The sequence below is a fragment of the Podarcis pityusensis genome (genome assembly GCF_964106645.2).
Source record: "Podarcis pityusensis genome assembly, chromosome: 8".
Lineage (NCBI taxonomy): Eukaryota > Metazoa > Chordata > Lepidosauria > Squamata > Lacertidae > Podarcis > Podarcis pityusensis.
The window spans coordinates 61883067-61905222 of NC_138033.1; the positions used below are offsets into that span (position 1 = coordinate 61883067).

The 22156-nt window shown below is 43.4% G+C and overlaps 1 protein-coding gene and 1 pseudogene across 5 annotated transcripts in view; one reads left to right on the forward strand and one right to left on the reverse strand.

Annotated features, from left to right (window-relative positions):
* The window catches only part of CEP89 (centrosomal protein 89), a 48219-nt gene that overhangs the window by 2572 nt on the left and 23491 nt on the right, over positions 1-22156 (reverse strand). The window contains 4 exon segments of the mRNA XM_081016965.1: positions 5007-5176; positions 19178-19267; positions 21437-21445; positions 21447-21580. Coding sequence (XP_080873091.1) covers positions 5007-5176; positions 19178-19267; positions 21437-21445; positions 21447-21580 — 403 coding nt within the window.
* On the forward strand, positions 3751-15575 carry LOC308483098 (E3 ubiquitin-protein ligase RNF182 pseudogene; annotated as a pseudogene). Of its 4 annotated transcripts, none has more exons than XR_013991462.1 (2): positions 3751-4760; positions 10178-15575. The product of XR_013991462.1 is annotated as an E3 ubiquitin-protein ligase RNF182 pseudogene (transcript). The 4 variants fall into 4 exon arrangements; XR_013991463.1 differs by lacking the exon at positions 3751-4760 and having other exon boundaries at positions 5183-10253; positions 12667-15575; XR_013991464.1 differs by lacking the exon at positions 3751-4760 and adding an exon at positions 5183-5320.

Here is a 22156-nt window from a genome sequence, read left to right on the forward strand (position 1 = left end):
CCAAATACACCATCAACAGCTTCACGGGACATTACTCTAATGCTGATCCAAACCACCTTGAGGTTTTTTCTACAATCAAGTGGCATATACTCCCTGCTGCCTTGCCTGCCCTTCCTAGTAAGTAACAGCGACCCACCTGCCAAGAAGCAAGAACAGCAGCAGCTCTGCCTCACCTGGCATGCCACCTCTGGGTGGGACACGGAGAAAGGTTTCACCTCAAAGGTCTCAAACTGTATATGGTTTTAAAGATGATAACCAATACTTCCCATCAAGCTTGGAAGTGGATTGGGAGCCAATTATTCTGGGTGCAGGGCTGAGCACACATGATCAAAAAGGCCAGCTCCAGTTAGGATGCCTTCCCTGCCATATTTTGCACCAGCTGCAGCTTTCAAAAGGCAGCCCCACAAAGGGTGTGCTGAAGCAGGAGACCAATCTGGCTGTGACTAAGGTAGGTGGGCCAGTAGCCAGAGCTGGCTTCTCCAGGAAGAAGTGCAGATGATAATCCAGGAGGGACACTGGATCCAGGAAATCTCTATGAACCTGATTCTTCAAGGGGACTGCAACCCCATTCAAAACACACCTGCCTTTGCTTTTCTATTGGCCAAAGGACTTCCATCTTGAACTGAGTCTCAGTTTATTCTCCCACAGCCACGCTGATCCTGATCTTAGGCACTGGTTCAGTCATTAAGTGGGCATTGGTACTGCCATTTAGGAAAGGGAGCAAATAAGGCTTCATCTGAGGGAGCACTTTATCAAATATGGTGGTGTATGGAGCTGTGAAATTTTACATCACTCGAAGGATGAGCCTAAAAGTCTAAAAGCTTCCCTCACCGAGGCCCCCAGAATTTGACATGTTTATTTCAAAGCTGCTTAACACAGTGGGTTTTGGTTTTGGTTTTGTTGTTGTTGTTTTGGTCTTTCTACTGCATTTGCAGTGATGACTGCAAAAGGCTGCTCTTTTCCTCACTCATTACATGTGTACTGAGCAAAACCCAAATGCTGCTCCCGATGGAGTGAAGGGCAAATGGGGGAGGCAGAGCAGGCAAGGAAGAAGGGGCGGGGAGAGAAGAGACATGAATCGAGTTTTCCCATGTCCAAAACCATGCTATCACTCAGGATTTAAGGTGCTATTTTCCCCTTATTTTTTCACAGAATAAATGAGATTTAATGATCATGCTGTAGCATTTCTCAGATTGCTTCACTGCGAGTGGAGACAAAATGAGATTCCCCTAGTAGAAGCTCAAAACAAGAATGCCAGCTTTCAGGTGCCCCACGTGCTCTTTGGAATAGAAAAGACACAGTCGTGTGCCTTAGGTATTCTTGAGTCTGCTTGTACAAGTGATATTCTGGAGAGTTGCTATAAAGCAAAAAATAATATCCTCAACATACAAAAGTAAACACTGCCTCCTGAGCATTTCAAGGGTTCCTGCTAAAGCTCACTATCTTTCAGCTTTTTGGGAATCCACCTTTCAGTGTCAACCTCTGACCTGCAAATGATTAGCTGTCATTCCTGCACTGCAGGAAGTTGGACTAGATGACCGTTGAACTCTACCATTCAATGATTCTAAGTTCAGCCTCTCTAGGTTTTTGTGCTCCATGACTTCACCTGCCATTGTTCCCCAAGGAAGTCCTGGTATTACGTATAAAAGAAAGGAAATACTGCAAGACTCCCTCTGCAAAGTGGGTGATTCATATTGAAAACTGGATGGCTGGCTTCATCAGTTGTCGTGGCGAAATCTTATGCGCAACACTTTAAGGGTTTTAATAAAATAAACATGCCATTCACACAGCCTATTACTTTCAGTTGGGTATAGCGCTGAGATTAAATGTGTCAGTGAAATTTCTATCTACTGGGAACAATTTTGCAGGCCACAAATTTTCTCCTTGAGCGGCGCTGGTGGAAATGAATCTGCATCAGGACATTATTTGCCCAGCACTGCCGATTCTGGTTGCCAAGCTACAGAAGATTAGTGACAAGAAGCCCACCCCTAAGTCCTTGGTCTGCTTTTCTTCTGACCGGGTGGGGGGTAGAGTGGGAGGAGGAGGAGAGAGATCCAGAACAACCTTTCAAATGACAGCTTTGTTCAGGGACTGGCTGCACTACAAGACAAAATTATATTTACTCCTTAAAGCGCTTCCAGATTTTGAGAGAACTGAAAGCAGAATGCAACCAGAATGGAAGGAATCTGGCTAAACTAAAGGAGCCCAGCATTCAGGAAGCGTAGGGAAAACATATGCGAAGCATTTTAGCTTCCTGAACTGTAACATTGCTTGTCTGCATAGCTAAGCTGACGTCCCATGGTCACTGGCCAGAATGATTAACCCAGCTATACATCTGTCCCATCCAATCCAGATGTTTGTTAAAACTGACCTAGAATAAGAGAGACATCACAGCAGGAAAGCATCTCTTTGAGGGCAAGGCAAAAGCTGCATTTGCCTTTCACCAGCTACAAGCACTGCTCATCTTCCAGAATGTCAGTAAAAACTTTCTGACAGTAAGAGCTGTTCGACAGACTCCCTCGGGGAGTGGACTCTCCTTCCTTGGAGGTTTTTAAGCAGAGGTTGGATGGCCACCTGTCATGTATGATTTAGCTGAGATACCTGCATTGCAGGGGGTTGGACTAGATGGCCCTCGGGGTCTCTTCCAACTCTACAATTATACGATTCAATGATTCTAAGACTTGGCAACCAACTGCAAAACACTCAGCAACTCTGCTGCTGTTGGTGACAATAACAAGGGACAAAGTGCTGCTGTTTAGAACTACTTCCCACAACTGCATTTTCCTCTGCCGCAGTGGACTGCTAAATCAAAGTGTGGGCAATTATTTTAGCTTTATGGAGTTGTATCCAACTGACTAAAAGCAGCCCCACTGAAGTAAAGGGACTCAAGTGAGTCATGTCCATTCATTTCAATGTGTCTCCTCTGAGCAGAACGAATACTGGATACAACCCATTGTGATGGCAGTGCTTCATAAAGCTTGGACTAGTATATTAATAGCCTTTGCTGTTTGAGGTGGGAAGCGTGAGGGGTGGGTGGGTGTGACAGGTAAGAGAAGAGAAATGGTTCTAAGGGGTTGACATGTCTAACACTGCTCTAAGGGGGTGACATGTTGGGGAATACCAGGACTAGAAATAAAATTGAGGATTATTTTATTAACGTATTTATTATTTACAATTATACCCCACCTTTAGTCCAAGGAACTCAAGGTGGTATACAAAATTTCCCCCTCCTTCCAGTTATCCTCATAACAACAATGGGAGGCTGAGAGGCAAGGACTGGCCCACAAGGCTTCATGACCAAGTGGGGGATTTGAACCCTCCCAGGTCCAACACTCTAACTGCTATACCACACTGCCTCTCACATTGGTGGACAGGTGTTCTCCCCTCCTAGATACATACATATTGTCAAGCTGTATGAAGCAACACAGGCTATATGCACAATAGAATGTTTATGTTAGATCAAAACTATGGTTTGGAACATGGTGGCAGCAGGACCTTCCCTTCCACACACCTGAACCACAGGGAAACCTGGCTGTATTCACCACATCTTTAGTTCTCCAGATATGCAAGCAGTCCCAGGTTAGAGTATCTGGTTCTGTAGCATTGTTTGATGCTAAGCTGGTGCTTACAAAACACATTTATTCAATCATTTATATGCTACCTTTTAGCCTTCAAAGGGACTCCTAAAGTGGCTTAGGTCATTACTAAAAGGAAATGTTTTTTAAAGCAAAAGAAGAAGCACAGTCCGCCTGGAAGTTATTCCCAAGAGGAAGTTTTCCTTGCACCCTTTCTAAATAGACAGCTGGTTGGAGGATGCCGTGTGGATTTCCTGCCTACGGAAGCAATCCTGTGCCCAAGAATCTGCTGTAAAGTTACACCAGACCCAAGCCCTGTTCAGCAGCAGGCTTTTGCAGAAAGAACTCAATCGCACAATGGCAAATTTAGCTGCACAACAAACCCACTTAAAAAAAGAAGACTTTTTACAGCAAGGAAAGTGATAGTTAAGAACCAATTGATGGGGAGTCCTATATCCTCTGCAGAAACAAATCAAGATGAATGCTCAATAAAGAGAGGGCATTGTATAACCTCCGTCCAAGCTTTCTGCAATCTGGAGGTGCTCTAAGACATGTCGCATGTGAATTGCTACACCAGTCACTGCAGCACGGGGACTATGCACAGAGAGTACATACACACTTTGCCGAAAAATTCAGAAGTTATCTGACCACGCTACTTATCCTCTACTGGGAGTTGATAACTGACACAGATGGCATACAGCTTGAGTTCCAGGCTGGATTATTTTATCTCACAATGGCTGAGATGATCTGCAAAATAACTGCCTAATTATCTGTCTCCTGTGTTGTTTCAGTGCTGGTACTAGGAACCATCCCTGAAGTCTTCCCATCGCTAACACGAGAAGTAAGAAGCAGGACTCCTTATAGGTTCTCTCGACACGGAGAATCATCTTCCAGCCAAAACCTATTCAGCTGTTTATTCCCTTTTTTGTGATTAGAAACCTCCAGATCCACGAAACATTCATTTTGACAAGTGCTCTTAACTGACTGCCCTCATTTCCTGTCTGTCAGAAAAATGTCAGCCTGGGACTTCATCAGTCCTCACTGGAAGACGTTATTAAATCAATGAGCATGTGACCAGTGATTCACTTTGGAGAGAATTACTGAAAGCTCAATTCAAGTCAATAGCTTCTGCATGTTTGCTTTCCTTCAGCAAAAGGCAGTACAGCTGCCAGGAGGATTTTTAAGGTTGGCTGTCAGAGCTAGCAGGCAACGATTTCTTTCAAGGATTTGTAGGTCGGGGGCTTAGAGAGGAAGGAGGGAGAGGGGGATGGGGGAGCTGACAGAGTCAGTTGAGAGGAGGAGATTTTCAACCCAGCAGCTAGGCAGGGAAGTGAATACAGCCACAGCACGCCAGAGGGGGCTCTTAGGCAGAGCATCTGCTCCTTTACCAGTCGGGGCTAATGGGTTTGTTTAAGGCTTTGGCTGACTTACCTTTTCTGCTGCAGCGCTTCGTCCAGGGTTTCCTGCTTCTCTTGCAGCAGCCGCTGGAGGTGCCTCATCTCACGCTGGTACTGAGCAGCCTTCCCAGCAAATTCCTTCTCTTGCTCCGATGCTTTCAGGCTGATGTCTCCGAGCTTTCCGGCAGCCGTCTTTTTATACACCTGTGAGAGTTGGAGCACAGCCCAGTTAGAATCAGCACCGGGGTTGCGAGCCAGCTGACGGGAACTCAACTGGCGGGAAGATGGTTTTCTCCCACAGGGGCTTCATCCTGAAACCAGGGGTGCTTTGTTCAAAGAACAAATCGGGTAGGTTGGAAATGACCTGGTCCTTCCTTCAAGCATTTCTACTGCATGCACTTTCTACAGCATATAGCTAAAGGTGTCACTGCATAGGTCTACTGTGCTATTTTAATGCCTCCCTTTGGAGAAAGGTCTTTATAAAACAGGTCTTAAATCCAAATATGTTTGACTCATCAGGAAGCCAAGTTGGACTTTAAGCACATGTTGCTTATAGACAAGTTTAATAATTTGATTTTAATTGTTAACGTATCACTGTAAGGCTGGGAAGAGATGCTACTGGGTGGCATGTATGTTCATTAATCCTTTCATCTTGGAAAAACAACTCAGCTGCCTTATAATTGCTTTGGGTGCCTTGAAGCTGTGTATCCTTTCACTGAAGCACTGGAATGCAACACATTTCTCCCTGCTTTTGCTGAGGAAATGCATTGTTTAGAAAAGCAAGGCATTATTTAGAAAGCATTAGTTCTTTTTTGAAACAGTGAATTTTACTTCTGAATCGCAAAATGGCTAAGCATGCAAAAAGCAATGCTAAGTGAACATGAAGGAGGAAAAAATATTTCATCTTAGATAAAAAGTTTCATTCTGATTATTACTTTACATGAAACCTCTTATCCGCCTATATGTAAAAGATCTCAGCTTTGGGGGATACCTTAACCTTTTCTTCTGGATGAGCCTGATGTTAATGCTAGCCAATTTCAGATTTATTAGTTTGAAGATCAAAACTACACCCTTGCCACAGGTCTTCAAGGTCTGAAAATTTATCCAGCAGACTTGGAAAAGCACCATTTCCAATTCAAGTCTGTGTACTCATGTCTAAAAGTAGAGCTGGAATTAAAAGGAAAACAAGTTGCCTGGGGAAAGAATTAAGCTAGGGTGATGTGGGTGTCCATCCTATAAAAATTCAAGCATGTTCAATTGCATCAATATTTAAATGGATGGCAATGGTATATGGAAGCTTGTCTACTTGTGTTAAAGATAATGGTTTAGCACAAACAGGGTGCAGTACTGCAGAGGTACCCAACTTGTTGTCTCCAGATATTGCTGTACTACAACTCCCACCATCCCTGACCACTAGGCATGTTGTTGGGGACTGATAGGATTTGGAGTCCAACAGCACCTGAAGGGACATTGGCTGTCCTGCAGAGTTGAGCACTGGGTGCTTGCCTGTCGGATGAACTCAGAAAACTGTCACCTGAGATTTTAGGAAGACTGAACTTTATGGGAGGGACCACAGCTCAGGGGTAGAGCACATGCACTGTATCTACAGAAGGTCTCAGGTTCAAGCTCTGGGGGCCCCAGTTTCAAAACACAGGGAAGCAGGCGGAAGAAAAAGCTTCTGCCTGAGACTCTAGAGAGTTGTTGTCAGTCAGAGTAGGCAGTACTGGACTAGATAGGTGAGTAGCAGGGCCTGGTAACTGACAGCTCCCTGTGTTCTTACTTAATGGCAGTAAACATTTGGAAATCAGGTTGTGACTCTGAACCAGTGTGCCACACTTTATATAAAGGACAACGCTTTCCTTTTCACAGGATGTATCTAAAATAGCAAAAAAAAAAAAAAGTTTGAATTTTTACGTATAAATTCTTCCATTTATTTTAAACTCATCCATTCTGAGAGCAACAAACAACAAACTTACCTACCCAATGGATATGTTTTGGTTATAGTTTACACTGCAGTTGTATTGTTTTATTGGTTTGGGGTTTTTTAGTGTGTTTTCTTTCTTTATTACTTTATCAGCTGCCAATCTTACGCTGTGTCAGCTTGCTTCTTTGAAGTGTATAATATGGTTTTGACAGCTGTAATTTTTTTCTTTTTTTTTAATGGTATAAAGGGCGGGGGGAGAAAAGGCACTAATGAAGAAATAAAAAGAGAGAAGAACCCGAAAGGTGCACTAAAATATAGTTTATCCAGTCCACCAAATTTCACTTCCAATCTTTCCTCAAGGGAACTGGTAAAATCCTACATATTTGCTATGTGCTCTACTGCAAAGTGATTCCAGTCCATATAATTTGTTTGTTCCTATTATCATTACATTTATATCTTGCTTTTGCTTCAAGGACCTGGTTTTCCCCCTTCCCAATTTTACCATTGCTACAATCCTGTGAGGCAGGTTAAGCTAAGAGGCAGTGGCCAGAACAACCCAATAAAATTCATGGCTGAGTGGGGATTTGAACCCTCATCTTCCATGTCCTAGTCCAACACTATAACTACTACACCACACTGTAGGTAATCCTATAGGTAACTGATCTCCCCTTCCCAAAGTAAAATTTTATGAAACAGAACAAAGCTTTTATCTCTTGGCTTAGGTTTCTCTTGCAGGTGAGAATGGAACTGAAGAAAACAAGGAATGCAGCCATTTTTACTACATCTACATATGGTCTTGACATTTTAAATATTGATGCATTTATCTAAATGGGGATCTCACTTTCTTCAAAGTGCTCCCTAGGCTGAGGCTCTTTGGAGTCTTCCATCCCCCTCAGTTATGTTGTCTTTATAAAGCAGCAACTGCTCTAGAACTTTTAAAGGGGGGAAATGGATAAGCATGGGGAGTTTTGTCTAAAACTGTGTGTACAACTGGAGAACTCCAAAGCACACAATTCTGAACAGGGGAACTGCTTCAATCATACCTCTGGATCAGATGGTTGCCTGGTTTCCTCCCTCCCAGACCTGCTTTCAACTGTCAAGCTTGACAAATATACCTAGACCTTCACAGAGTTGAAAGGTGCATCACAAGTGTAGGCAGGATGGCACTCCCTAAAGGAAACCTGTTATATTGGGGGGTGGGGGTGGGGGATTATTGGAGGAAGGTATTAGAACTGGAGATGGTCTCTTCTGACAATCTGAACACAAAGGGGACTGGAAGATAAGGGAGAAGGCATTCTTCTTTCAGATAATTAGGAACATGGCAGCAGAAGACTTTAAAAGGTCAATACCTGCAGTCTGAATTGTGTCTGGAAACTGACTGGTAATAAATGCCGTTGTTTCAAGACTAGCGTAGTATGAGACCTCAGTCTTGGAAAGTATTCCAGCTGCTGCATTTTGGAGCACCTGAAGTTTATGGGAAGTCTTCAAGAAAGTGTCACAGAGCATACTGCAGCAAATTAATCAAGAGGTCACCGTGGCATCTTCTTGACCATTCAGCAACGCACACCTCCCACATCCAGATCTAGATCTGAGGGATATAGCCTTCAGCCAAGGACCCCAAAGTGCAAACATGAAGGTGGTACATGGCGGGGGGGGGGGAGGCCAGGTTGGTAGCATGACTTAGTGCCATTCATTTCAATGGGTCTACTCTGAATAGAACAAGATGGGATAGACTAGTTCTACCCAATCCAGAGCCTCAGTCTTAATATTGCTTGCCAATCTCAGAGGCTGATGCTGCATAGCTCTGTTGCCTTTTGTGCCTGATGAGGACTTTGGGGTCTGAACACACCTTGTGGTTCCCAATTTAAATGCAGGAGATCTCCGATCATAACTTTGCATTTGGTACTCTGTGTGGTGTGTGTGTGTGTGTGCTTGTGTGTGCACACACGTGAGCATCTGCGGTGGGGGCTATAGTCATAAAGGAAAAGTGGCAGGTAGGTAAAGGGCTCAGCACATTCCTCATGCCTATTGCTTCTTCCTGTGCATCGCACCCTCAGGATGCCACTCTGATTTATTCCATACGTTTTTAAACGGCTCTTCAGCAGATAAGTGTCCTAGGGAGACTTACATAAAACCAAGGAAAGCACTAAAAATGTGTGTCAATAAACAGAACAGCGCCAAGCAAGTCACTGCTACTGTGAAGAGCACCATGGCTACGAACTAAGTAATTGCTTGTAAATTCAGCATGAAACTCACAGAGTTTCAGCGTTGGAAGGGTCCCAAAGGGTCATCTAATTCAACTCCCCCTGCAATGCATTTTGGAAAATGACTGTCCAAGCAGTATACTACACAAGGTAGTATTAAACACAAGACGGTACTTGTAGTGGTTGCTAGACTGGTTTACGCTTGTCCCTGGAAATGGTGCCTTCCCCTGCCCAACACTGTGAGGAGGATGCAATGAACTAGGTATGGGGCTATTTAAATGCACCACTGGCCTTGCCTCCAGTTCAAAAGGTCTTTTCAGGCAACACATCAGACTTTTTCTAAGTAACGAAGAAAACATTTTCCTAAACTCTCCTGCCATTTCCCCCACTACTCCTCCATGCCTCTCCAAGGAATGTCTTACGACATCGCTTTAAAAGAACAAAACAAAAAACCCTCTTGTTATAATTAACACAGGCAGGTTTGTCAACCTGAACATTTCGTCTGCTTGCGACGGCTGTCTATTCCTTTCATGTTTCATGTCTGCAACAGGAAAGGGACAAAATGAATTAGAGCATGCACAAGGGTCAGAGAGGGAGTGGGTGAGAGAGAATATTTGTTGGGAGGAATAGGGGAATAATACTTGAGCATACCTGCTTCAGTGGGCAGAGGTGGCCCAGCTCTAGCATACTACTTATCTAGAAGCATTTCAGTCTGTTTTTTTGCCTGGTCTTGGTTGTTCTAACAGAAGACCCACACCAGAAGGTGGACAGGGAAAGTCCAGCCCTCTTAATCAGCAGTGTTCAACATCACCCATCATAGCATCCTTCTGGAGCTGTCTTGCTGGGATGGGACATCTAACTGCAGTGGTTTGAATTGTTCCTGAAGGGCCAATCTCAGAAGGCGGTGCTGGGAGACTGCTGCTCCACCCATTGGTCTCTAACTTGTGGGTGACTGCAAGCGTCTCCTGTGCTATTTAGCGTCTACATGAATCACTGGGTGAGGTTGTCCAGAGAGGAGGAGGATACCGTCAGTATGCTAGTGATGCACAAGTCTCTTTCCTTTCCATCTAAACCCAGGGTGGCTGAGGTTCTGACCCAGTACCTGAAATCAGCAATGAATTGGATGTAGGTAAGCAAACTGAAATTAATCCAGGTAAGACAGAGGTGGGAGAAGAGCTGATCTAGGATTAAGTGTAGTGCTTAATTTGGATGAAGTTGCAACCCCACCCCAACCCAGTTAAGGATCAGGTTTGTAGCTTGGAAGAGCTGCCGTATGCCAAAGTGTGATGGCGGCCATGAAGACTTTTGAGTAATGTAGGCTAGTACCCTAGCTATGCCCTATTATGATGGACAAGACCTGGCAGCTGATCACACAAACCAAGATTTATGGGGGGGGGGGGGCTGGTTTTGAAAGAAGTCTTCTTCATCGCAGCTCCTACATTGGAGGGAGTCAGCCTAGGCCAACCCTACAATTCTATGACGGCTTATTTTTCAACTTCCAATGAAAAACTTGTTATTTTCAGGGTGCTTGAGTTAAGCAATAATGGAATAACATTCTGAGATGTTTGTTGGTTATCTTTCATATGATGAGATTACTTTCCTGTTCTCTGGCTTCTTGAATATTTGGTTTGGGCTTTTAATGTTTGTAAAACTCAGCAGCAGCAACCACCACAACCACCAAACAATGTGTTTTAATATTGTTGAAGGCCTGCTTGGGGAGTCCCTGAGGGAAAGAGAGACTGAATACAAATATTTTACCTAATTAACTGCTTACTTTGTTGACATGGAATTCAATCTACTTAAAAAGCATTCCCACCTGCCATTCAGGTGAATATGTTAAAGTATTTCACAGCAGACAGAGAGAATTTGGTAACTGAGGAACTTAATGCCTGCTATTTAGACTCTTATGAATGCTTTCCAAGGAGCAATGCTTAAAGAGAAATTGTGTTTGGACATGCTGCTATCATAACTATTTTTTGGAAGAATCACATGCAAAATGCATACTCTCTGTTTCTAGTGTTAGACCCTGCTCTGCTCCACCATGCTTGTGAAAGAGTGCACAGGGTGGACCCACCAGAGAATAAGTCAGAAACCGAGACCATTTAGCAGACCTGATGGTTAAGACAAAGATGCAAATGAAAATGTCTCCTAATAAAAATGCCGTTGTTGTTGTTGTAATCCTTGCCTGTTCCCATTAAAATTCCATCACTGCTGCATGGCAACGTGAGGGTGATGAGCCAAGACTGAGCCAGCTCTGCTTATTAGGAAACATGAACAGAAACAAATCCCCTTTTCAGGCAAAACAGACAAAACTGTGAAATGTACTGTCGCACTTATTTACCCATCAAATCCTTAAGAGTTTCACAACCACACATTCTTATTAATCAAAGAAATGCCATGGGAAACCTACATTCAATGGTATTGTTTTCCCCCTAAAGGTTAAGTAATACCTTTGCTCAATAATTTCAAATGCACAGCACCACCAAATGAGCTACTATTAAGTTTCCCTCCCTCTGTAAGCTCAGAAACAGAGTGCAACATTACAAGAGCATCCGTGCATGATAAGAAGATTCGTCTCCAATGCAAATCAAACTCTAAATGCTTGTCAAGGTTGGATTGTAGCAACTGTTATACAAGTTTCTGAGTTACATCCTCAACTGAAAGCCAAACGTTTTCCAGCCAACTTGCTTTTTTCCCATGTTGATAAGCTGCAGTAACTAAATATTCCAGATGAGTAATTGCTCCTTAATGTTAACAGATCGACTGTACGTAAGTTTGCACAGAAGCACTACTGAATTTAATGAGACTTACTCCCAATAGCACACAGGATCTGAGTGTAGTGCAGACACTTTTTCCCACAGGTGCCATCCCAAGGCAGTTCAGAAAAGGAATTAGAGAAGGGGAAGAGGGAGAACTAATCTTCAAGAGGGGAAGTAAATTTAGAGCAGAGAAATGGGGGCTGCTGGGTATACTTGCCCCAGGCCTTGGAATCATATCTAGGCCCTGATGGGGAAGATGGCATGATGCAGTGGACAGAGTGCTTCACAGCATGCAGACACATCGGTTCAAATCCTATAAGACCCCAAAGCTCAATGGGTAATATTGGGCTCCCTCAGTTTAACTATGTGAGGTAGTTCTGTTCAGATATTCAAGAAAATGTCTAATACATTCTACAGTCTGTGGGGTGGTGAAACAATCTCCTCTAGGATGGAAAGTAGGATATAAAACAAAACAAAACAGATTCAGTGAATATTTGGGGAAATTATACGAAACTGAAAACCAGAAACTTCTAATCAGAAGAGGTAATTACATTTAACTACTGCTACCAGTTTTAACTTGTTACCGTATTTGCTTTTTTCTGTCGGTAAAGAATATACTCTATGATAGGCTTCCCCAACCTGATGCCCTCAAAATGGTTTGGACTACAGGTCCCAATAACTCCAACCAACATGGTCAAATGTTGGGGAAGATGGGAGTTTTTGACCAGGTTGGGAAAGGCTGCTCTAGGAACAACTACCAAAAGGGGATAATTTAAAGTTGAAACTCACTGCTATTATCTTTTACAGCCTGCCTAATTTAAAGATGAATCATTCTCAAACAGAGGGAGAAGAAAAAGTACCGAACGATGAGCTGGAATGCAAAATCTGTTACCAGAAGTTTAACGTCCAGAGCCGCAAACCCAAAATCTTGGACTGCCTTCACAGAGTGTGTGCGAAATGCCTGACAAAAATCCTCCATGTGGGAGATGGCTCCCATTGCATTTGCTGCCCCTTCTGCCGCCACAAGACAGAGCTGCAGGAAGAGGAAGTGGAGGGCCTTCCTGACGACGCAAATATCATGTCCAAACTCATGACAAAAGACAAAACAGCATGGAGCTCGGACTGCAAAGAAGTTGTCTTGACGCCAAAGAACTTGGCTTCCTCCAGTCCTTCTCATGGGTCATCAAACTGTTTGGTGATTACCATCATGGAAGTACAGAGAGACTCCACAAGGACGCCAAGCCAGAACACCCTCTCGGATTACTACACAGATCACAGCCTTGACTCGGCATCTGTGAACTCTCACAGCCACCTGGATCAAGATCTTTTCTCTAAGCTCTGTAACCATGTCCCTAGAATACTGGTGTGGCTGCTTGGATTTTTCTATTTTGGTTCTTTGCCACTTGGAATCTATTTATTGGTGATTCAGAAAGTGACCCTTGGAATTGTCTGTGTCAGTCTCGTGCCATCCAGTCTAACTGTGTGTCTTGTCTATGGCTTCTGTCAATGCCTTTGCCAAGGAATGTGCGACTGTTCCTCAAGAAACTAACATTTTTTAAAAACGGAATTTTGGATATTGGCACTATAGACCTTCAAATGTATAGGCTATTTAAAGCCTACTGTGGATTTTTTTTAAAAAAAAATATCAGTAGCCAAAAATGAGACATCTATATTTAGATGTTCCTAACATTCCATCCCACTCTCCCAACAGGTAGCCACACTTTAGTGTGCCCAACGAACAAAACCCAGAGGGGTTCATGGCTTTGACAGAGTTCTCCAGGGCAAAGTTGTAGGATCCCATAAGGGATACATCCGACAGAAGGCAAAATTCTTTCTCTCACTAGGGGCTATTTAGCTTCCATCGCAAAGTCCACAATCCTGACAGGGCCAAGCATCACTGAGGCCCCCAGGAGAATAGTGTCCCTCCCTACACCTCCTAGAGGTTCTGGAGGCAAAAGGGTATTCCACCCCCAGCACTTTTTCCATCCCAGTTTTTGAGGGGAAAGAGAGGAAGGTATTTCTTTTTTGCTTCCTTGGATGCTGGAGACTAAATTTGGCTTATGAAAGAGGGGACAGCATTTGGAAGGAGAGATATGGCCTTGCTTCTTGTTCTGCTTCAACAAGGGCTTCAACAATGGACAGGAAGCGGAGGAAGAGGAAAGTGAAGGAGAATAGCAGGACTGGGAAAGAACCGGCACTATCATGCTATCTCCCCTGTCATACTAGATGATCCTGTAGCTAGGATGAAATAAAAATGCAGATCTGAAGAACAGACTAGGTGAAATGGTATTGCAAATCTATTCTTCAACCTGTCTAAAATTTGTGTATTTTGAGACAGGGATGCAAAATCAAAAATGATGGAACTAGGGTATGTATACTTACATAAAAGCCTATGAAGCTGGGATGGTCTGAAATGAGATCTGTTTTATTGCATGGATTCTCCTGTTCTGGAATAATGTTCCTCTATTTTAAGCAGAGATTTGGCAACTTTTCTGCTAGAACATACTGTTACATTTTTTTTTAAGCTATTGTAATTACAGGTCGTGATTACACAATTACAGGTGGGAAAGTAAAATGCTTTATTTTCTGAAACACTTGAGGAAAACTTTCATATTTAAGGCAATGTCAAGCTTTCGGTCTTTGGCACCAGCAACCTGTTACTTATTTTATGTGAAAGTAACCTCCACTAAGATCGGTGTGCATGATTCAGCAGTTGGAGGGCAAGCTTTAGACCCAAGGACCCAATGCTACCAGCAACTTAATCTGGCCCCAGGAGCTGTGTACATCTGGAACGCCTCCTCCCTAAACCAGCAGCCTATGAAGGACCATGGGAGACCAAAGTGACTTCAGACTAGGGTCTACTGAAGCACACAGGTTTCTCCTGATGGAAATGCATGCAAGATCTGGGTTGGGTGCAGGCTGCTGCTCAGGGCTGTCAGCATGTTGCTGGCTTTATAGGAGAAAGACACAGCTAGCTATGGCCGGGGGGCTTTGTAAAGGATGGGATAAGGAAACAGCAAACACCAGCACTCCTGAAACTGTGCACTTGTTATTTGGGCCAAATAGTTACTGTACTACCAAGTTTCTCCACCACTATCCCAGCCTCCTCAAAACCTCCAGGACAGGACCTGCTGGATCTATGACTTCCATAAGGCTCACAATCTCATTCATATCTACCATCCCAAGATGCTCCTTTCTCCACAGAGCAGAGGTGCAGGTATGCTCCTGGATTGACCAATACCTGGCATATGTAAGGACTGCATCAGGTAATGTAGTATGTACTTGGTAGCAAATAGGCTTTTAACCAAGAAATAATCATAGCCAGTCATTAAGTTAGAGATCACTATTTTGTCAAACAAATAACCTGCCCACTTTTAACTCTGGCCCTGCCCAGTACTTGGAAGGTTGGCCACAAAAAATGTGGCCCATAGGCTGGTGTATATGCCAAATAAAATACCCCAAAGGATTTGGGGGCACTAATACAAGAAAAAACAAAAGAGCCAGCCATGATCACAATAAAATAGCTTCCTCTTTCACACCTTGGATAAAGGCTAACTTTTTTAAAGGTTTTCCTGACTTCTCAGCTCAAGGCAGTTTAATATACTCCAAACATTAGAAAACAATAAAAACTCGACAGTTCTGCAGCAACAGATAATTTAATAAAACTGTGAAACCATAACAACACAGCAGCAAGAGCATAATGCTGTTTTTAGTTGGACTACCTCATGCTGCAAGCTGCCTTGTGCTGGTAGGGAAAGGAGGACCAAAATCCCAATTGAATTTTAAATGTTCAAGAGGCTTCCAGCTGGTGCAGGCTGAACACCTGTAAGTGTAGCTGCCCAAAGGACACAAAGCTGCAAAAAGAGACACAAAGGGATCAAGTGAGCACTGCGTGTGGTGGCACTCCAAAGCCTCAGGGCTCCTCCCAACTGTCTCACTTCCTGGAGTGAAGGCACATGCAGCCCAACCTGTCTGGCCTTGTGTTGGGAGAGGCAGTCTCTAAGCTGCCCACAAAAGGCTAGATTTAGAGCAGGACTGCCACAGTGAAATATGGGACTGATATGTCACAGGAACTGAACTTCATCCTATTACAAGTTGTACTTATGTGACTCTAATTCCCAGGGACTGGAATATTTGCTAGGGAGCCAACCATTTATTTAGTACACAGCTTTTCCACAGGACTAAATCATTTAGTTCCTTTATTATACAGTATTGCTATGGCATCTGGGAACATGGGAAATTGCCTTACACCTAGCCATAATATTTGCCCCTGTAGCCCACTACTGTCTACTCTGGCAGCAGCTCTCCAGGGTTTCAGAAAGAGCATGCTGTTTCCCACCACCTGCTACTGACACCAGGAACTGAAGTAGAGATTTCCTTGCATGCAAAGCATGTGCAAAACCAATGAACCATCTTATCATACTGCCACTTACCTGAAAGTAAGCCCCCCCCCCCATAGCATTGTGGCATTTGCTTTTGAGTAAATTGTACAGGGGATTGGGTTGTAAATTACCAAAATTTAAGGTGCGGCCATCTCACAGCTGTGGATCTTCCTCCTCCCCTTCCTAAGCATAAGCCTTTTCTGAAAGCATCACAGGGCCTTTATATGCAGTCTTGCTTTCAGGTGGCCTGAGTCAAGTTCCCAGGTGCTGTTCTTCTGCACTGCACATTACAACAACATCTTTGGCCTTGCTCACACATAATGTTAGGCCAGGGGAGGTAAACCTCCAGCTACCAGACCTAACAAGTCCCCCTGTCTGTCCCAGGCATCCCCACTTAGCCTGCAGCATAGGTTGACTCAGACTATGCCATCTGTCCCACTCCCAATGTTAGGCACAGGCAGGTAAACCTATGGGGCCAAACTGGGGCCAGAGTGGTAGTGGGGCAACAATGAGGGAGAAGACGGGAAAGAGGAGGAGTCGGAAGCCGAAGAGGTAACAGGGCTTAGTGAGAGAGTGTGTGGCAGAGAGAAGTCCATAATCAGACGCAGAAGCTGAAGCAGGCAAGGAGGAAGAGGGAGGCCAAGAGGCAGAGATGAGTCAGGTTGGTAAAGAGTCATGGGTGTGTCCCCATCCTATTGAGAGAATATCCCCTCCCCCCCATCTCCCCAAAACAGAAGAGGGCTGAAACAGCTGCAGGAGAGACAGGCTACACGCAGGCACCATCTCTGAGAGGGAAAAGCCCTGGACTTAAGATGGCTGAGGGAAACTGGGGACTTTCAGTCTTGGCAACTGATTTGTGGGGTAAGACCTACCGGGGATGAGCTACTGTGCTCATTAGGCCTGACACTCAGCCAAATCTGGGAAGACTGTGGTTTTGCTAATAAAGAGTTGACCAACTTTGAACAGTGTGATTTACTGCCGGCTCGCTCTGTGACATTTATTTAGGGAAACAGTCTCAATAACGTTGAAAGGCAGGGTATTAAACCAATTCTCCTTTTTCTTTAAATGAAACGATTCTGCAAATTATAATGCAGTTCATGCCTTTAATATTGGATGTGGGGCAAGTGTATTTTGTTCAGGATAGGCTGCAGCAGGATCAGCCACATCCTTAGGCATCTAACAGATGAGTCTGCTGCGATGAACTCCATGAAGTATGATGGAGAGAAATGTGTCCCAAGCAACTCGAGGGCATTTGCTGTGGCACTGCAAATGCCTGCCACTCCCTTCCACTCATCTACCACACCTCAGTAGATATTGTATCCCCATTATTCCCTTCACAGTTTTCATTGCAGCAAACACCAGATAGGACGTCAGCAGCAGCAACTGTCACCTGGTCCCAAGATGTCAGATCTTGTCCACTATAAACGAACACCCAGAGTAAACGTACACAACACTGCACAAGCGGATTGGGCCTTCACTGTTTTTCTCAAAAATAAATACTTAACTGGAGACACTTAGAAGTTGCAACAGCTCATCCATATTTATGAAGAGTTACAGTATTTTGATTAGTGGAAAGCTACCCTCAGCTAGCATTTTTCTTCTAAGACTAAAAAAGAGAGAAACAAAAATTAGGCCAACTGCCAATTTCACTCCAGGGTGCTTGCTTTTAATCAAATATTTATCTTAAGGCTGGCTAGAAGAAAGAGAATGCAAAACAAGCCTGTGAAACCAAAAGGGCAAAAGTGCCTCAGCTTGACGCAGTTTGATGCTAAAAGGTTATGATGTTTATCATTACAGTAATTGTTCCAGAAAAATTAAACTGACATTCTTTTACAACAACATCTACAGTACAAAACAACTGTTGTAGTTCTAATATGAAAACCTATAATTATTATTCCAATGCCACTTAAAAGATGGTAACTGAAAAGACATATTTATATCTATATTTTGTGTGTGAAAGGGATTTAAGATACATGCTCTAAAAATACTTCCCAAATGAGCCTCCTACTGGCAAATACACACATGCAAAGTATCCATATAATTGTTGATACAATTAATTCTGAGCAGAACTGGAGCCCTGAAGAGAACTTAAACCAAACCCTGAAGGGTTTGGCTAGCAAATTATCACAAAACTGCTAATCATCCCTCAAATTACATGAGTTCAGGCCATTTTTAATGTTTCAGTAAGGAGGTTATTGGGGGAAAGCAACCTGAAAGGGCAAACTGTCTCTTCAACTTGTTTGTGTGATTCCCAGAAGCATCTGGTTGGTCACGGTGGGGAACCTAATGCAGGGTGAGTCTTTGGCCTGGTCCAGCAGGGCTCCTGACAAGGCAGAAGTGCTGCGGTTCGGTGGGTGGCTCTTAAGTCCAGAAATTATATGGATGACCTGTTCAGGGAAGGGTTGCACTTTAATCTGAAGGAGCAGGTTCAATATGGTAGTGCTCCAGGATTCCAGCCCGTCATTTGAGTCCCAAGCGGCTCATGGCTGGAGTGTGCTTATGCCCACTTTAGGCCTTCTTGCTACCTACTGCAATTCTGGGGCCAGGATAGCCTGGCCAGAGTTGTTCGTGCTCTAGTGGCCTCCTGCCTGCAACATACCGTATGCGGAGCTCCTTTTCACATCCCTCTTTACTGCAGAACTTTAGAAAAAAGGCTAAAGAATCAGGGACGAAACACCCGGTAAAAGCAAAAATGAAACAAACCCCATTTAACAGCATTTTACAGCTTTGTAGGTCAGATACATTTTCCCAGCACATCCTGTTACCGCAGAAATCCATGGCATGCATTAGCTAGAAGCAAAACTGCATGAAATAGCGGCTGTTGCAGCACTTTGAACCAAGCCACATATTTATGACTGCAATTCTAAAAAAAATTGTAATATATAAGAGAAGAACTGTAGTGTGCTATAGATATATTGTCTGCAAACTCTACTCACCTTCACTTTCTCTTCTAACATCCCTAGGCGCATGTTTCCTTCTACTATTTTGTTGAGAACACCATCCTGCTGTCTTTCCAAGCAACTGGTCTGGAGGAAAAAGGAGGGGGAAGGTGAGCTGGCAAAAGATTTTGCTGTTCTGAAATGTATTCTACTGATATATTTATGTATATATCAATTACATTTCTGGACTGCCCTTTATCCCATAGGATCCCAGGGAAGTGAGCACAAGATAAAATAATTAAATAATTAAAAGGATTACATTAAAACAGTTTGGCAACAAGCACCAGAATAACCATGCCCACTCACAGCCCCCCCCCAAATGTTTCCCATCACTTGCTACCAGAGACCCTTTCAGCTGAAGATGCCAGGGGGTTGAGCCAGTCGTCATTGGCAGGCAAAGCAGCTGCTCTGCCACAGAACTGTGGCCCTTCCCTACCACTGCCCTAGCTGAAAAACACTGTTCAGGAGGCATGTGAGCCTTAAAAGAAATGTTCAAAATGTTTTGTGCCAGACTAACTAGTAGAAACTACAGAAAACATATGAAATCCACATGCAGGAAAAATACATTACAGAATGAATACTTATCAGGTCTTGGAAAACCACACACACTGAAATGCTGACTAGTTTTCCAGAATCAACCACTTTAGCAACAGATTTCAATCACAGTAATTATCTGAACAAACAAGAAGAGCTTTTGCCTACAGATCTCTCATTATTGTTCAGTGAATTAATGGAAACATTCTACCTTCAGTTCACTGGTTTCAAAAGAATCATTTATTTATCATGCTGAGGGAAGTCTAAATGCCAACGAACCACATCTGTGACTGCATTTTGCACAAAGGTCTCCTGTACTATTTTAACCTTACATAAAACCTATGAAATGAATAAATAATAAAAATGGAAAACTGAGAAAAACAGGACAAGAGGCACAGAAATGTCCTATTTCTTGACTGCTCTTGTCATGAATCCATAGGTGAAGGGGATAATATATAATGGATTGTTTCAAATATAAACGATTTTTTCCAAACCAGGTGGTGGACCATCAATTGCTACAGTCTGCATTCCTCTCCTTGCTTCTCATCAATTATCTTTTTAAAAGGCACTTTTAAATAAACACAGATTTCTCAACCTAAAATTGTGAGTTCATAGGGTCTGTTTTTAAAGCACCTAGTGGTAGGCACAATAGATAAAAAAATGATTATTTAGATCCAAGCAGGCAAATGGAACTACTGCATGGATGCCAGAAGTACCAGCTTAATTTCAATGATTTGACTGTGTGTTTGTGTACTTCCCCCACCCACCCACCCACAATGCTCATGAGGCCTCAGTTCACCTATGACATTAAAGCGTGTTTTACACCTTTTCTGACTTCCTTGGCGATGGCTATGGGAAGCAAGGTGGTGTTTCACAGATCTTTCTTGGCAGATCAGTGGAGGTCAAGTGGTTATTCAAGTCTAGACCAGCAACTTTTATGGTAAAGACATTTCAGCTTCCTGATTGGCAGGGCAATCCAAATGCCTTCTGTGCTGGGTCAATCAGGATTGGACAGATGTGTCCCTCCACCCAGTCCTTATGGCCTCTGCCAGCCTCCCCTATGCAGTGATCCCACTTTCAGCCACTGAACAGGCTGGCAGGCAGAGGTGTCATTGCCGGAATCAGCAGCAGCCAGTGATAAGATCCAAAATGGGGCATTTGAGGCTGGGGTATTATCTGAGCCAGCCTGAGATCCAATGGATCTGGAGCCAGTCTCTCTGCAGTCACTGATGGGTATTAGGCCCAACCACTGCACCAGCTCCAGGCTAGCGCTGCCATCTGCCTGCCTCACCTGCCCTCCCTGACTGGCATGTTCAGTAATCTGTGAATGTGGCAGTGGTCCTGCCACTCCCAGCTTCCACCAGGCAGAAGCTGGGATTAGGATTTCACCCTAAACCTAAACACTCTGTGGTCTGCACTCCAGTGACACTCAGTTTAGCACCTGCCAGTTTCAGGAAATTACTATGCAAAATTAGTCGGCTGCAATTCTCTGACAATCCCAAAATAAACACTTATACAAAGAATAAGTGCTACCAAGTTGAATGGTGCTTACTCTCAGGTTCAACTCTGCATAAGATTATAGCCCTATGTGTATTTCAGCCTTTAGTGCTCCAAACACTGCCCCATTCAAGATATAAACAAGGTTTTGAATTCCTTATGGTTATTTCATTTAACCAGAAGGGGCACATATAGACAAAGGGGTTTTTTTTATAAAAAAATTACCAAGTTTAAAAAGAAGATTACGTTCTTGACTCATATTTTCTGTCAAGTTGACCAGGTCTGCTAGAATCCGGCGTGCTGCCATCTCCTCTTCCACTGCCTCTTCCAGCTGCTGCTTCAGAAGGCCTATTTTTCTTCTGTGATCGTCTACAAGTTATTTTGTAAGGTAGAAAGAGTCTTTAGGAAGCAATTTAGGATCACTTAATATTGTGATTCAACTCTGGTGCAATTCCACACCCACAATGACTTCAACTGAAATATACCAGCTTAAGCAATCACTTAAAAAGCATCCAATTATATTTTTAGATATTTAAACCAACGAGGTTACACCACTTGCAGAAAATCTGAATTATTATTATTATTCTTATTATTACACATGACTGCTAATTCAGTAACTCTGTGAGCTAGTGTTTGATTGCACACAGAGCACCTAGCACAAAGAGCTACTGAACTAACAGTCATGTATAACAAATTCATGAGTTAGAGCCCAGGACAATTTAGGCTATAATTGTGGGGGTCTGGCTCCTTCAGGCCCATTCTTTGAAATAATAGCTTCAAAGCACACTGCTCACTCTCATGAAACCAGTTAAAAATAAACTATGGTTTAACCTTAAGTTTGAATCAGGTGGGTTTGATGGTGTTTTCAAACCACCTCAACTATGAGGACTAACCCTCTTATTTCTTATTTAAAACAACAGCTGAGATTTATTTTAAGGAACATTG